General features: G+C 46.8%; 1 protein-coding gene across 1 annotated transcript in view; it reads right to left on the bottom strand.

Moving 5' to 3' along the window:
• Positions 1-15,205, bottom strand: part of tubgcp2 (tubulin, gamma complex associated protein 2) — a 44,632-nt gene extending 29,427 nt beyond the window's left edge. The window contains exons 1-2 of the mRNA XM_034193932.1: positions 15,080-15,205; positions 14,624-14,784 (exon numbers count right to left, since the gene is read on the bottom strand). Coding sequence (XP_034049823.1) covers positions 14,624-14,773 — 150 coding nt within the window. The 5' untranslated portion in view covers positions 14,774-14,784; positions 15,080-15,205. The remainder of the gene's footprint in view (positions 1-14,623; positions 14,785-15,079) is intronic.
• Between the last annotated feature and the right edge of the window lie 901 nt (positions 15,206-16,106).

The raw sequence follows: 16,106 nt of genomic DNA, 5'->3' as shown, positions 1-16,106 counted from the left end.
AAGCTCTAAATGCTCACTTCCCTCCTCCTCTCCCTGCCGGTCCACATCCCCACAACTTGAGGGAGGATTTGAGAAACACTGCAGCGATATTTGTTGTGCTATAACACATGAAACACAGGGATTTTACTAGTGTTTTAAAAGTGTTTGTTACTGTTAAATTTAGAGAGATATTGTTTATTTGATGTAATCAATTCCAGCTTTAATGTTTTGCATTACGTTGCATTGACTTTACCAAATACATTCAGTGTTCTTTTTTTTGAAGCGTGGTTTATTTTGGGAACAAAGTGTAATTTAACACTCCAGCCGAAGAGTACAGTGTGTGAACAGTAAAACTGGGCTGATTATGGTAACATGTTTATAGTGCTCCTGTTGAAAGCATTAATGTTGGTGAGGGTGAATTGATAGCAATGTAGAAGCAACAAATACAACCCCTGGCAAAAATTATGGAATCACCAGCCTCGGAGGATGTTCATTCAGTTGTTTAATTTTGTAGAAAAAAAAAAAAAAAAAAAAAAAAAAAAAGCAGATCACAGACATGACACAAAACTAAAGTCATTTCAAATGGCAACTTTCTGGCTTTAAGAAACACTATAAGAAATCAGGAAAAAAAAAATTGTGGCAGTCAGTAACGGTTACTTTTTTAGACCAAGCAGAGGGAAAAAAATATGGAATCACTCAATTCTGAGGAAAAAATTATGGAATCATGAAAAACAAAAGAACGCTCCAACACATCACTAGTATTTTGTTGCACCACCTCTGGCTTTTATAACAGCTTGCAGTCTCTGAGGCATGGACTTGAGTGACAAACAGTACTCTTCATCAATCTGGCTCCAACTTTCTCTGATTGCTGTTGCCAGATCAGCTTTGCAGGTTGGAGCCTTGTCATGGACCATTTTCTTCAACTTCCACCAAAGATTTTCAATTGGATTAAGATCCGGACTATTTGCAGGCCATGACATTGACCCTATGTGTCTTTTTGCAAGGAATGTTTTCATAGTTTTTGCTCTATGGCAAGATGCATTATCATCTTGAAAAATGATTTCATCATCCCCAAACATCCTTTCAATTGATGGGATAACAAAAGTGTCCAAAATATCAACGTAAACTTGTGCATTTATTGATGATGTAATGACAGCCATCTCCCCAGTGCCTTTACCTGACATGCAGCCCCATATCATCAATGACTGTGGAAATTTACATGTTCTCTTCAGGCAGTCATCTTTATAAATCTCATTGGAACGGCACCAAACAAAAGTTCCTGTTGTGTGGGCCGCTGAAGAGGAGGTACTGCTGGCCCACCACCACCAGAGGGCGCCTCGCCTGGAGTGCGGGCTCCAGGCACCAGAGGGCGTTGCCGCCTCACAGGAGCAGCCAAGGTGACAGCCGTCACCTATCAACTGAGACAGCTGACATCCATCAGCGGAGGGGTATATCAGCTGGACGGAATCTCCACCTCATTGCCGAGATATCGCTCTACTAAGGAGGTAACGTACTCAGCCAGTCGCTTCATTTCAGAGGAATAACACTTTATTGCTTGTGCCTAAGACAGCTGAAGACTGTATTGGGCATATATCGGATAAGTACCCATATTCCTACACTGCAGTGTTGTTTTTGATTAGAGGTGGAGGTGGTGTTTCCACCCTACGTGTTGCTGGGTGCAGCCGCACCCACATCTGACTGTTTCTGTTCCTCGCCAGCAGTACCGGATCCGACGAGCGGAGGCAGTGGCCACCTGGGAGTTCGGGACTTGGCGGCTCCAGTATTCCCGGGGTTCGGTGGCAAAGGAAATCGGGTGGTTCCGGTTCGACTCGGACAGACGTCTCCTATCGTCGAGCCTGCCCACACGACACCATTGGAATTGGTTTATTTCCACAATTGTGATCTGTTGTGTTTGTTGTGCGTGTTCACAACAGTAAAGCCTTGTTATTTGACTTTCTTCATTGTCCGTTCATTTGCGCCCCCTGTTGTGGGTCCGTGTTCCTCACTTTCCCCAACAGGATATCTCGGCCAACGTCATGGATCCCGAGGGGCGTCAACAGGCTGCTGAACGGCCAAAGGAAGAACAGGGCGCACAGGCGCCCGCAGGAGGAGTGATCGGGGAGTTGCAGCGGATCCTCACTACTTTCACGGCTCGGTTGGATCTTATGACTGAGCAGAACGTCCTCCTTAACCGCAGGGTGGAGGCTCTCGCCACGCAGGTGGAGGCGCGCCCCCAGGGCGCTGCTGCAGCTCCCCCTCCTGTCGACCCTGTGCGTAATATTGACGTTCCACAGGTCGTTCAACGACCCCCCCCCCCACCTTCCCTGGAAGCATACATAAGCCCTCCAGAGCCGTACGGAGGTTGTGTGGAGACGTGCGCGGATTTCCTTATGCAGTGTTCGCTCGTCTTCGCACAACGCCCTGTTATGTACGCGACCGATGCTAGCAAGGTAGCTTATGTAATAAACCTGCTTCGCGGCGAGGCACGCGCTTGGGCTACAGCGCTCTGGGAGCAGAATTCACGGCTCCTTCAGACATATGATGGGTTTGTGAGGGAGTTCAGAACCGTGTTCGATCACCCTAATAGAGGAGAAACCGCTTCAGCCGTGCTACTGTCAATGAGACAGGGGCGTCGGAGCGCAGCTGCCTATGCAGTCGACTTCCGCATCGCGGCTGCGAGGTCCGGCTGGAATAGCACTGCCCTCCGCGCCGCCTTTGTAAACGGACTGTCATTGGTTCTTAAGGAGCACCTGGTGGCTAAGGACGAACCGCGGGATTTAGATGGGCTCATCGATCTTGTCATACGGTTAGACAACCGGTTAGAAGAACGTCGGCGGGAACGAGACGAAGGGCGTGGCCGGGCACGCGCCGTCCCTCTCCCTTCCGGTTCCGACCGCGCTCCGCCTTCCCCACGCTCCACGGCCCCTGCGCTCCGTGTGGCTACAGCTCCCCCTGCTGACGAAGCTATGGACACGAGCAGGGCAACATTTAGGGCACCAGATGCACAGAGGAGGCGGGCCCACGGAGTATGTTTTGTTTGTGGCTCGATAGAGCACCAAGTGAGAGACTACCCCGAGCGGTTAAACACCAACGCCCGCCCCTAGAGACTGGGCTAGGGGTGGGCCAAGACATTCACGTGGGACACACCCACATCGCCACACGACTCCCAGTTACGATCCTTTATGAGGACTCAACCCTGAAGGCCCCAGCACTGGTGGACACGGGCTCGGAGGGGAATCTGTTGGACAGCAGATGGGCCAGGGAGATAGGGCTCCCTCTGGTGGCGCTTACCTCGCCTGTGCAGGTTCGAGCACTAGATGGCTCCCTACTCCTTCCAATCACGCATAAGACACCACCTGTAACTCTGGTGGTGTCCGGAAATCACCGGGAGGAGATCGAGTTTTTTGTGACTCCTGCTACCTCCCGAGTGGTTTTAGGGTTCCCCTGGATGTTGAAACACAATCCCCGGATCGATTGGCCATCCGGGGTAGTAGTACAGTGGAGCGAGACCTGCCATCGGGTGTGTTTAGGTTCCTCGGTTCCTCCCGGCTCCCAGGCTAAGGAGGAGGTCAGAGTCCCGCCCAACCTGGGGACGGTGCTGGTGGAGTACCATGACCTTGACGTGTTCAGCAAGGATCTGGCGCTCACCCTTCCCCCCCACCGTCCTTATGATTGTGCCATTGATTTGGTTCCGGGCAGTGAGTTCCCGTCCAGCAGGCTGTACAACCTCTCACGGCCTGAGCGCGAATCAATGGAGACCTACATCCGGGACTCGTTAGCTGCCGGGTTGATCCGGAATTCCACCTCCACGATGGGTGCAGGTTTCTTTTTTGTGGGTAAAAAAGACAGCGGACTTCGTCCATGCATTGATTACAGGGGACTGAACGAAATCACGGTTCGCAATCGATACCCGTTGCCCCTGTTGGATTCGGTGTTCACACCCCTGCATGGAGCCCGTATTTTCACCAAGCTCGATCTTAGAAATGCGTATCACCTGGTTCGGATCCGGAAGGGAGACGAGTGGAAGACGGCATTTAACACCCCCTTAGGTCACTTTGAGTACCTGGTCATGCTGTTCGGTCTCACAAACGCTCCTGCGACGTTCCAAGCGTTGGTTAACGATGTCTTGCGGGATTTCCTGCACCGGTTCGTCTTCGTATACCTGGACGATATACTCATCTTTTCTCAGGACCCTGAGACCCATGTTAAGCATGTACGTCAGGTCCTACAGCGGTTGTTGGAGAACCGGCTGTTTGTGAAGGGCGAGAAGTGTGAGTTCCACCGCACGTCTTTGTCCTTCCTGGGGTTCATCATCTCCTCCAACTCCGTCGCTCCTGACCCGGCCAAGGTTGCGGCGGAGAGAGACTGGCCCCAACCCACAAGCCGTAGGAAGCTGCAACAGTTCCTCGGCTTCGCTAATTTCTATAGGAGGTTCATTAAGGGCTACAGTCAGGTAGTTAGCCCCCTGACAGCCCTGACCTCGCCAAAAGTTCCCTTCACCTGGTCGGATCGTTGCAATGCCGCGTTCAAGGAGTTGAAACGGCGCTTCTCGTCTGCACCCGTTCTGGTGCAGCCCGATCCTAGTGGCCAGTTAGTGGTTGAAGTGGACGCCTCGGACTCAGGGATAGGAGCCGTGCTGTCCCAGAGCGGGAAGACCGATAAGGTCCTTCACCCGTGTGCCTATTTTTCCCGCAGGTTGACCCCGGCCGAACAGAACTATGACGTCGGCAATCGAGAACTCCTTGCGGTGAAAGAGGCTCTTGAGGAGTGGAGACATCTGTTGGAGGGAACGACCGTGCCATTCACGGTTTTCACTGACCACCGGAACCTGGAGTATATCAGGACCGCCAAGCGGCTGAATCCCAGGCAAGCCCGCTGGTCACTGTTCTTCGGCCGTTTTGACTTCCGGATCACCTACCGTCCCGGGACCAAAAATCAAAGATCGGATGCTTTGTCCGGGTACATGAAGACAAAGTCAGAACGGAGTTGTCGGATCCCCCGGATCCCATCATCCCGGAGTCCACTATCGTGGCCACCCTCACCTGGGACGTGGAGAAGACCGTCCGGGAGGCCCTGGCACGAAGCCCGGACCCCGGATCCGGGCCGAAGAATAGGCTCTACGTCCCACCAGAAGCAAGGGCTGCGGTCCTGGACTTCTGTCATGGTTCTAAGCTCTCCTGTCATCCTGGGGTGCGAAGAACCGTGGCAGTCGTCCGGCAGCGCTTCTGGTGGGCATCCCTGGAGACTGACGTCCGGGATTATATCCAGGCCTGTACCACCTGCGCCAGGGGCAAAGCCGACCACCGCAAGTCCTCGGGATTGCTACAGCCGCTGCCCGTACCTCATCGCCCCTGGTCTCACATCGGCCTGGATTTTGTCACGGGCCTCCCGCCGTCCCAGGGAAACACCGTCATCCTCACGATAGTGGACCGATTCTCCAAGGCGGCCCACTTCGTGGCCCTCCCGAAGCTCCCAACGGCCCAGGAGACAGCGAACCTCCTGGTCCACCACGTCGTCCGGCTGCATGGGATACCATCAGACATCGTCTCCGATCGCGGTCCCCAGTTCTCCTCGCAAGTCTGGAGGAGCTTTTGCCGGGAACTGGGGGCCACGGTCAGTCTCTCGTCCGGGTATCACCCCCAAACCAACAGGCAAGCAGAACGGGCCAATCAAGAGATCGAGCAGACACTACGTTGTGTGACAGCCGCGCACCCGGCGGCCTGGAGTACTCATCTGGCCTGGATCGAGTACGCCCACAACAGTCAAGTGTCGTCAGCCACCGGCCTCTCCCCTTTTGAGGTGTGTTTGGGGTATCAGCCCCCATTGTTTCCGGTGGTTGAGGGAGAGGTCGGTGTGCCCTCGGTCCAGGCCCACCTGCGGAAGTGCCGTCGGGTGTGGCGTGCCGCCCCTCTGTACTCCCGGTCCGGCGCCACCTCCTGCCCGGATCATCGATGGCGAGCCGGCTTGGACTGTGCGCCGGCTTCTGGATGTCCGACGGATGGGCCGGGGCTTTCAATACCTGGTGGACTGGGAGGGGTACGGCCCCGAAGAACGCTCCTGCGTGAAGAAGAGCTTCATCCTGGACCCGGCCCTCCTGGCCGACTTCTACCGCCGCCACCCAGACAAGCCCGGTCGGGCGCCAGGAGGCGCCCGTTGAGGGGGGGGTCCTGTTGTGTGGGCCGCTGAAGAGGAGGTACTGCTGGCCCACCACCACCAGAGGGCGCCTCGCCTGGAGTGCGGGCTCCAGGCACCAGAGGGCGCTGCCGCCTCACAGGAGCAGCCAAGGTGACAGCCGTCACCTATCAACTGAGACAGCTGACATCCATCAGCGGAGGGGTATATCAGCTGGACGGCATCTCCACCTCATTGCCGAGATATCGCTCTACTAAGGAGGTAACATACTCAGCCAGTCGCTTCATTTCAGAGGAATAACACTTTATTGCTTGTGCCTAAGACAGCTGAAGACTGTATTGGACATATATCGGATAAGTACCCATATTCCTACACTGCAGTGTTGTTTTTGATTAGAGGTGGAGGTGGTGTTTCCACCCTACGTGTTGCTGGGTGCAGCCGCACCCACATCTGACTGTTTCTGTTCCTCGCCAGCAGTACCGGATCCGACGAGCGGAGGCAGTGGCCACCTGGGAGTTCGGGACTTGGCGGCTCCAGTATTCCCGGGGTTCAGTGGCAGAGGAAATCGGGTGGTTCCGGTTCGACTCGGACAGACGTCTCCTATCGTCGAGCCTGCCCACACGACACCATTGGAATTGGTTTATTTCCACAATTGTGATCTGTTGTGTGTGTTCACAACAGTAAAGCCTTGTTATTTGACTTTCTTCATTGTCCGTTCATTTGCGCCCCCTGTTGTGGGTCCGTGTTCCTCACTTTCCCCAACAGTTCCAGCATCATCACCTTGCCCAATGCAGATTCGAGATTCATCACTGAATATGACTTTCATCCAGTCATCCACAGTCCATGATTGCTTTTCCTTAGCCCATTATAACCTTGTTTTTTTCTGTTTAGGTGTTAATGATGGCTTTCGTTTAGCTTTTCTGTATGTAAATCCCATTTCCTTCAGGCGGTTTCTTACAGTTCGGTCACAGACGTTGACTCCAGTTTCCTCCCATTCGTTCCTCATTTGTTTTGTTGTGCATTTTCAATTTTTGAGACATATTGCTTTACGTTTTCTGTCTTGACGCTTTGATGTCTTCCTTGGTCTACCAGTATGTTTGCCTTTAACAACCTTCCCATGTTGGCTGTATCCAGAGTTTAGACACAGCTGACTGTGAACAACCAACATCTTTTGCAACATTGCATGATGATTTACCCTCTTTTAAGAGTCTGATAATCCTCTCCTTTGTTTCATTTGACATCTCTCGTGTTGGAGCCATGATTCATGTCAGTCCACTTGGTGCAACAGCTCTCCAAGGTGTGATCACTCCTTTTTAGATGCAGACTAACGAGCAGATCTGATTTGATGCAGGTGTTAGTTTTGGGGATAAAAATTTACAGGGTGATTCCATAATTTATTCCTCAGAATTGAGTGAGTCCATATTTTTTTCCCTCTGCTTGGTCTAAAAAGTAACCGTTACTGACTGCCACAATTTTTTTTTCTTGATTTCTTATAGTGTTTCTTAAAGCCAGAAAGTTGCCATTTGAAATAACTTTAGTTTTGTGTCATGTCTGTGATCTGCTTTTTTTCTACAAAATTAAACAACTGAATGAATATCCTCCGAGGCCGGTGATTCCATAATTTTTGCCAGGGGTTGTATTAAAACTCAATATTTTGATCATCCTGTGTTTTGATTGAAATAATGTGAACTCTCATGAGATGCAACTAACCCCTGCTGCAAATCAAACAAGAAGCTGCAGGCTTTCATAAAGGATTGATGACCAATGAAGTGCTTATTAATTATTATTTGATGTATGATTAAGTTAGGCCTTAAAGGATAGAGATTGTTGGACAACTTTTCACATGATTATTGTCCATCCTGACCCATAGTTATTCCTGCAAACCAAACATTGTTTATGTATCTGATTCTGTCATTATTTCTATTTTATTATTGGTGTTTAAGCATTTGATTAATCCAACAGATCTATTCTGGGATGATCTGCTAAAATATACTTCAATTCACTTTCACTGATCCTGTATGTTTGATGTTCTATGCAATTATAACTGTTTAACATGACACCTCTTAATGGGTGTTCCCCCACCCCTCGGAACCCCTGCCCAGTATGGAAGGCTGCAAGCCCATTAGTCCGTTAGGATTTTAGGCATATGCAAAACATTACTGCAGCGCATATTTAATTTGTGCAAAGCACAACCCGCAGGGTAATGAGAGACCAGAACGAGGGAAATGTCCAACCCCTCAATACCCGTTTCAAATGATCCATATGGATTTTACTGAATTGAACCAATGTGAAGGGATGAAACATTGCCTAGTATTGATTGATGCATATAGCAATTGGGTAGAAGTGTTCCCTGTTAAACATGCGGATGCTCTGACAGTTGCAAAGATACTTTGTAGAGACATAATTCCAAGACATGGACTACCTGAAACAATGTACAGTGATAATGGTACACATTTTGTAAGTAAATTTATCCAGCATTTGACAGAACATTTGAAAATAAATGCAAAAACACATTGTGCTTATCATCCTCAAGGTGCAGGTTTAGTGGCAAGAACAAATGGAACAATTAAAAGTAAGCTCAGGAAAATGCATGAAAGAAAAAAAAAAAACTGGGTTTATTGTTTGGATTTGGCGATACTGTACATGCATATAACACCCAGCTCAGAAACTGGCCTTACGTCATTCGAAATTTTGTATAGCAGGCCCTACAGAATACCAGATTTACAGAAAATAGCTGGGCCCGATGGTGAGGATGAGGGATTAGTTGATTATATGAGACGTGTGTTATCCCATAAGAATGTCATACACGCTAACAAGATATCAGACTCTCCTATTTCTGTGCAGGGCCCTGAGAATCAGATCCAGATTGGCGACTAGGTGCTGATAAAGACTATTAAGAGAAAGAACTGGTCATCTCCGAGGTGGGAAGGCCCATTCCAAGTGCTGCTAACCACCCCCACTGCAGTGAAAAATCGCAGAGGTCATCTTGGGTGCATCTATCCCACTGCAAAAGACAAAGATACCTGAAAGATCCCCAACAAGACAAGGGGAGCGACGTGTAGCAGCGACGGCTGATGGCCTATGGGCCCAACAACGGCTGGAAGCGCATCATAACAGAGACAGCGAGTGACCAGGAGTGAACAAAGACAGAGACCAGAGATTGAGGCAGACGCAAGGGTCCTGAAGATGAGAAACCAGCTACAACTGGGGAGAATCCTGTCCACGTAATCCAGGATTAGAAGCAGACGGACTACAAGCTTGAAATAAGAGCACTGAAGCTGACAAGACCAGACCAGGAGAAAGAAGCGGACGGAACTGCATCCTTGAGAACGGGAGACAAGAAAATCCTGTTCTATTCCTGTGCACCTGTGTATGAAGAAAACGTCAAGAGCATGGCACAGGACAGAGTACATGACACATTATTTTAATTCCAATTGCAGCATGCTTTACACATACTGATGATAGTACAGATTTATGCACTACAGCTGAAGGGAATTAACATAAAAAGAGTTCCAGATTCCCTCAGTCCCTTGCTAAACTGAACTGAGACTGAACTGTCACCTTCAGCCCCTAAGCCCAGACAAACTGAACCTTTTGAACTGTCACCAAAGAAAGAAGACATCTTCAAGACCAGAACTGTTGTCTCTCTCTCTGTCCCTAGAGAAGAAAAAAAAAAAAAAAAAGAGAAAACCTCATGACAGGGGGAGTGAGAGAGGCATAGCAACAGGTTGTTCAAAATACTGTTTTAGCTATGGAGAGCTTTGCTGCCAGAGCAGGCTGCAAACTACGCACCCCGATGATGATTTTGACAATTATTGCTGTGATTGTGGCATTTACTTTGTGGGGGTATGAAAAAATATATGAACCACGTTACAACTCAGACCAGAAGAAAGTGATACCTTTATTTAAATCTGGTGACAAGCATCTTTACTAACCATAGGCCTGTGTCTTTCTAGTGTCACAATTCTCAAAGATATTGGAAAAACAGATTAATAATAATAATATCTGTTCAATAACAGATTTATTGAACAATACAACCTGCTTAATGATAGTCAATATGGCTTTAGATGCAATAGAAGCGATTAATAAACATATGGAGTTTGTGTCGTTTGTGGAGTTCCTCAGGGTTCTGTGTTGGCACCAAAGTTATTTATATTGTATATCAATGATTTATGTAAAGTCTCGGATCTGTTTAGAGCAGTCCTCTTTGCAGATGATACAAACTTATTTTGTTCAGGAGTTAATTTGCAACAATTATTAGATAATCTAGCATCAGAGATGATAAAGTTGAGGCATTGGTTCAATATGAACAAACTGTCACTAAATTGGTCTAAAAACTAAAGCAATGTTATTTTGACACCATAAAAAAGATGGACGAATACAGTTAAACATACAGGGAGTAAATGTAGAACCTGTAGAGAGAACAAGTCGTTAGGTGTGGTCATCGATGTCAGGATCAACTGGAAAGCACATATTCAACATAGTCAAGAGAAAGCACAACATACTCTGTATTGCACATTGACTGCACCTTACTTGACTTATGGTGCTGAAGTATAGGGCAATAACTACAACACTACAGTACAACCATTATTCAACCTTAAAAAAAGAGTGTTAGAATAATTCATAATGCATGTTATCAGTATCATACCAATCTACTGTTTATTAAATGAAAGATTTTAAAGCTCCATGATTTCCTTCAATTGATGTTCTGTTCAACTGATGTATAAAGTCAAAAAATAAGCGTGTACCTCTCAGAATTCAAGGATATTTTAAGCAAAGAGAAGGACTTTATAATTTAAGGGGTTTGTATCATTTTAAAGTTGTGGGCACAAGGATGACCGGGAAATGCTTCTATGTCTCTGTTTGTGGCAAGAAAAATTGGAATAAGCTACCTGAGAAACTCTAACGATGTCCAAATATCAATCAGTTTAAATATTTATACAAAGAAACGGTGTTCGACAGGTATGTATCGGGTATGTTTTTTTTTTTGGACTTATTGCGTGTTATGATTTAATGTATGATTCCTCTTGCTTGATCAATGGCTCAACATATGATTTTCACCACAGTTGATGGCTTATTGCTGGACCGTTACTATGTTGCGTTATTGCTATCGGAGGCTGAATTATGTCACCCCATCCAGACGGGGAAAAACTGGTGGTTAAGTACACTGTTTGTAAGCTTTTTGATGTTTCTACAATGATGATGATGTTGTGAGTGTAGACAGTAAAATTCGATAAACGGGGGAAGAATGACAGGGTTTTCTCTATATTATCAATATATATAATCAAATATTAATGTCTTTACTTTGATGTACTCTCTGTGATCGTGTCTGATTCTGTTCTCTATTTTTCATATATACATGTATGCATGTGTGAGAGTTTATGTACCATTATTCCTTTAAATAATTACTCAGTCAAAGCAATCACTGTTCAAGTAATCATTAAAACTGCCACACGAGAAAGTGAGCAGATGATCTTTGGCTTAGTCAATGTGCAGACTGTTTTGCTAGAATGTGCAGACTGTTTTGCTAGAGTTATGTTTTTGCTAAGCGCAGATGTGCATCTTTAATTAACGGTTAAGCCTTGAGGGAAGAGCAGTGTGACCGGAACACTGGTTCAGGGCTGGACAGCCTAGGAGACTGAGGGCTCAAAGCCATAACAGTTTTCATATCAACGTGAGACAAGACTTTGTGTCTTTCCATTGTTTTGTGATATTGTCACTCCTATATGCTTGTATGTAACTATATTCAATAAAAAGGAGAAGCAAATGGGCGGGGCCTTCAGAGCAGACGACAGTTCTTGATGAAGGAGCTCCTCGTCTTCTGCATGATCATTTTCTGTGTGTGTAAACTGAGTTGTTCTTTCCAGGTCCAACTCTGAATGACTCTGACATACATATGAGGTCTGTTGGAAAAGTATCCGAACTTTTTATTTTTTTCAAAAACAAATATGGATTTGAATCATGTGCGATTGCATCAGACAAGCTTGAACCTTCGTGCGCATGCGTGAGTTTTTTCACCCCTGTCGGTTGCGTCATTCGCCTGTGGGCAGGCTTTGTGGGAGGAGTGGTCCAGCCCCCTTGGCGGATTTTCATTGTCAGGAAAATAGCTGAGCAACTGCCGCTTTGCTCCATGAAATTTTTTTCAGAAACTGTTTGAGACAGCCAGGTGGAAGCCATTCAGAAAATTCAGATGGCTTTCAGTGAAGATTCTATTGTCATCACACGGATTAAGGACCATCACAACCGGATTAAAGATGGCCCACAGCGGCGGAAGGCACGCTGTGCTCCGAGCGGCCATCGACAGACTGAAACGACCAGATCATTTCCAAAGTTAAGGCTCTGTTGGTCCAGGATGTCATGTGACTACCAGAGAAGTTGCAGAAGAGGTGGGCAGCAGTGCTTTTGTGGCACATTCCACTGTTACAGGAGATTTTGTACTGAAAGACGTGCGGAGGACATCGCGCGTCAGCACGGAGCCGCAATGGCGGCGGACAAAAGCAAGTCCGTGTTGGAAGTCTCACAGGACATGTTGGAACATGTCCAGCTGTTACACAATTTCTCAGATACTCACTCGACTGAAAAGCCACCGAAAGCCATCTGAATCTTACGAATGGTTTCTAACACGGAGGTGTTTTTTTGGTTGTGCGCTCCGTGCTGACGCGCGAACTCCTCTGCGCGTCTTTCATTACAAAATCTCCTTTAACAGTGGAATGTGCCGCAAAAGTGCTGATCCGGGACGTCGTGTGACTATCAGAGAAGTTGCAGAAGAGGTGAGCAGCAGCACTTTTGCAGAACATTACACTGTTAAAGGAGATTTTGTAAAGAAAGACGTGCGGAGGAGTTCACGGAGCCGCCACGGAGCGCACAACAAAAAACACCTCCGTGTTGGAAACCATTCGTAAGATTCAGACGGCTTTCGGTGGCTTTTCAGCCCAGTGAGTATCCGAGAAATTGTGTAACAGCTGGACATGTTCCAATATGTCCTGTGAGACTTCCAACACAGACTTGCTTTTGTCCTCCGCCATTGCGGCTCCGTGCCGACGCGCGATGTCCTCAGCACGTCTTTCATTACAAAATCTCCTGTAACAGTGGAATGTGCCGCAAAAGCGCTGATGCCCACCTCTTCTGCAACTTCTCTGGTAGTCACACGACGTCCTGGACCAACAGAGCCTTAACTTTAGAAATGACCTGGTCGTTTAAGCCTGTCGATAGCCGCTCGGAGCGTGGCGCACCTTCCGCCGCTGTGGGCTGTCTTTAATCCGGTTGTGATGGTCCTTAATCCGTGTGATGACAATAGAATCTTCACTGAAAGCCATCTGAATTTTCTGAATGGCTTCCACCTGGCTGTCTCAAACAGTTTCTGAAAAAAATTTCATGGAGCAAAGCGGCAGTTGCTCAGCTATTTTACTGACAATGAAAATCCGCCGAGGGGGCTGGACCACTCCTCCCACAAAGCCTGCCCACAGGCGAATGGCGCAACTGACAGGCGTAAAAAAAACTCACGCATGCGCACGAAGGTTCAAGCTTGTTTGATGCAAGCGCACGATTCAAATCCATATAGTTTTTGAAAAAAAATAAAACGGTCGTATACTTTTCTAACAGACCTCGTATATATTATTGTGTGTGTGTGTGTGTGTGTGTATTTTATATATATACACTTTGTGGAACTTTGTACCACAAAGTTGGTCCATGAAAAGAAAAAGCTTGCTCAGCGACAGTCTTTTTCAGACCCTTGGGACGCACAGAAATCCAGAATCCTGGGAGCGCACTGTACGTGCGGACGCGTGTGACTTCACCAGGTCGGATAAGTACAATGGTGCTAAACCATTAACAATTTTATAAGTAAGAAGGAGCACTTTAAAATCTGGTAACCAGCTCTTAACAGCAGTTAGACAGGCCCCAAGATTAGATGTTTCAGAATTGCAGATCTTGGGGATTAAAGGGGACCAGAAATGCTTTTTGAGAATTTGTTTGTGCATTCCTTGGTAAAAAATTAAGTATTATTCATACACTTGCAGAATGTTTGTGTGCAGTGCAGCTAATATTATTTGATTAAAATTTGCCACTAAATTGACATCTAAATCACCATTGGCTGAAATCAGTGGAGGGCACTTCCGGTTGACGTCACTGGTTGGGGTGTTCCAGGCAGTTTACTGAGCTCGCTCATTGAAGTTCTATTAGTCTCGTCAAGAAACAGGTTGGATATGCCTGAAAGCTGCATATGTTGGCAAAGCCACAAACGGAGGAACAAGGAAGCCAATATTTCCTTCCATAAGTAAGTAGTTTTGGATTTCTGTAGATGTTTTATGGTTTTTATGGTTTATAGTTTCTTGAACTATCAAAAGAACGCATTTATGTGTTTATTCATGCCATTAATAATCTGTGGGTGTTTCTGTTCCCCTTTAAGGATTTTGCCCTGGGGCCTTTAGTGATCTAATGGGTTTCTGAATGAAGGATCCAATAGTCACAACCCCACTGCCATCACCTCTCCTCTCTACTGTCTGTTACCCACCTTGGCGCTGTGAGCAGAGACTGTGGTGGTCACATATGGTGTCCTGTGCTTCTGTAAGAGGTCTATGTAACCCTCTGCTCCATCACCTCCTCGTACATGAAGCAGGCTGAGCAACTCGTTCACATCATGGTGTATCCTAAACTCACTCATGGCTCAGCCACCTGAAACACAACAAATCAGTGAAGATAACGAAGAACACATTTTACTATTACTGTCTGATATCAGAACAATATATGTCAGTGCTATCTACTTTAAAGGATCTAACCTTAACTGACTCTAGCATCGGATCACTTGGTATAAATCCGCTGTTCTCCCGATTCCTGCAGCATCCTTAGTGACGCACAGCTAACTAGCTGCTAGCAATTTAAACGAGCGAACGTGTAGTATGAGCACGCTAACTGCACAGTTCGTATACACCAAAGAAAACAAGGCAAATCATTAAATAGCTGTACTCACGGAGTTCAGCAACAATAACACTTATTACAGGTTTATTCCAAATGTCGTCCAGAGCGAAAGCAAAGACCAGCGAACCACCAACAGCAACGCGCCCACTACTGCTCAAACGTTTCTTCGTCTCTTACTTTAATCACAGAGTGGCAATGCTGCCCCTAGTGTCTGAATATGACGTTACAATTTTATTGGATTTTATGTAATACCTGTCCCTGATTTATTTTCCATCTATCCTTCTTCTATACCCGCTTTCTCCAATTAACGGTCACGGGAGGCTGATTTATTTTGTGAATATTTACTTAACATACTTACCTAACAATTGCAGCTTGCTTATTTAAACACAATATAAACTGGGTTTTGCTTGAGAAGTTACAGTTGATTTTGTTCTTCTTACAGCTTCATCTGCTGGGGGTTGTCACATCTCATGTGATCCTCTACATCTTCTTCTATCAAGCCAGCCATTTGCACGCCCCCCCCCCCCCCCCCCCTTGCCTTATTACATCCAAAAATCTCCTTTTTGGTCTTCCTCTTCTCCTCCTGCCTGGTGGTTTCATCGTCAGCATCCTTCTCCCAGTATAACCCATGTCTCTCCTTTGCACATGCGCAGTCCATCTCAATCTTACCTCTTGTTCCTGCTGACTTTCATTCCCCTTCTCTCCAGAGCATGCCTCCACCACTCCAGGCTCATCTCAACCTCCTTTGTCAACCTGTTCATCACCACTGCAAACAAGAAAGGCCTGAACATCTCACCACTGTTACTGTCCTCATACATACACCACTCTCAAATATATCTCTGCCATTCCCAACTTCCTCATAAAATACCATAACTCTCCTCTCAGCACCTTATCATAACCTTTCTCTAAATCCCCAAACACAAAATGGAACTCCTTATCAATACCGCTCTCTAAGCAAACATTGCATCGGTAGTGCTCTTTCTCACCACAAAACCTTATTACTGAAGTAATTACTGATTGGGAAAGTCTGTCATATGCAAAAAATAAGATAACAGGTGCTAATTTAAGGAACAAACCAC

The sequence above is a fragment of the Thalassophryne amazonica genome, chromosome 18 (genome assembly GCF_902500255.1).
Source record: "Thalassophryne amazonica chromosome 18, fThaAma1.1, whole genome shotgun sequence".
In the NCBI taxonomy this organism is placed as follows: domain Eukaryota; kingdom Metazoa; phylum Chordata; class Actinopteri; order Batrachoidiformes; family Batrachoididae; genus Thalassophryne; species Thalassophryne amazonica.
This window is presented reverse-complemented; position numbering and strand designations above follow the sequence as displayed.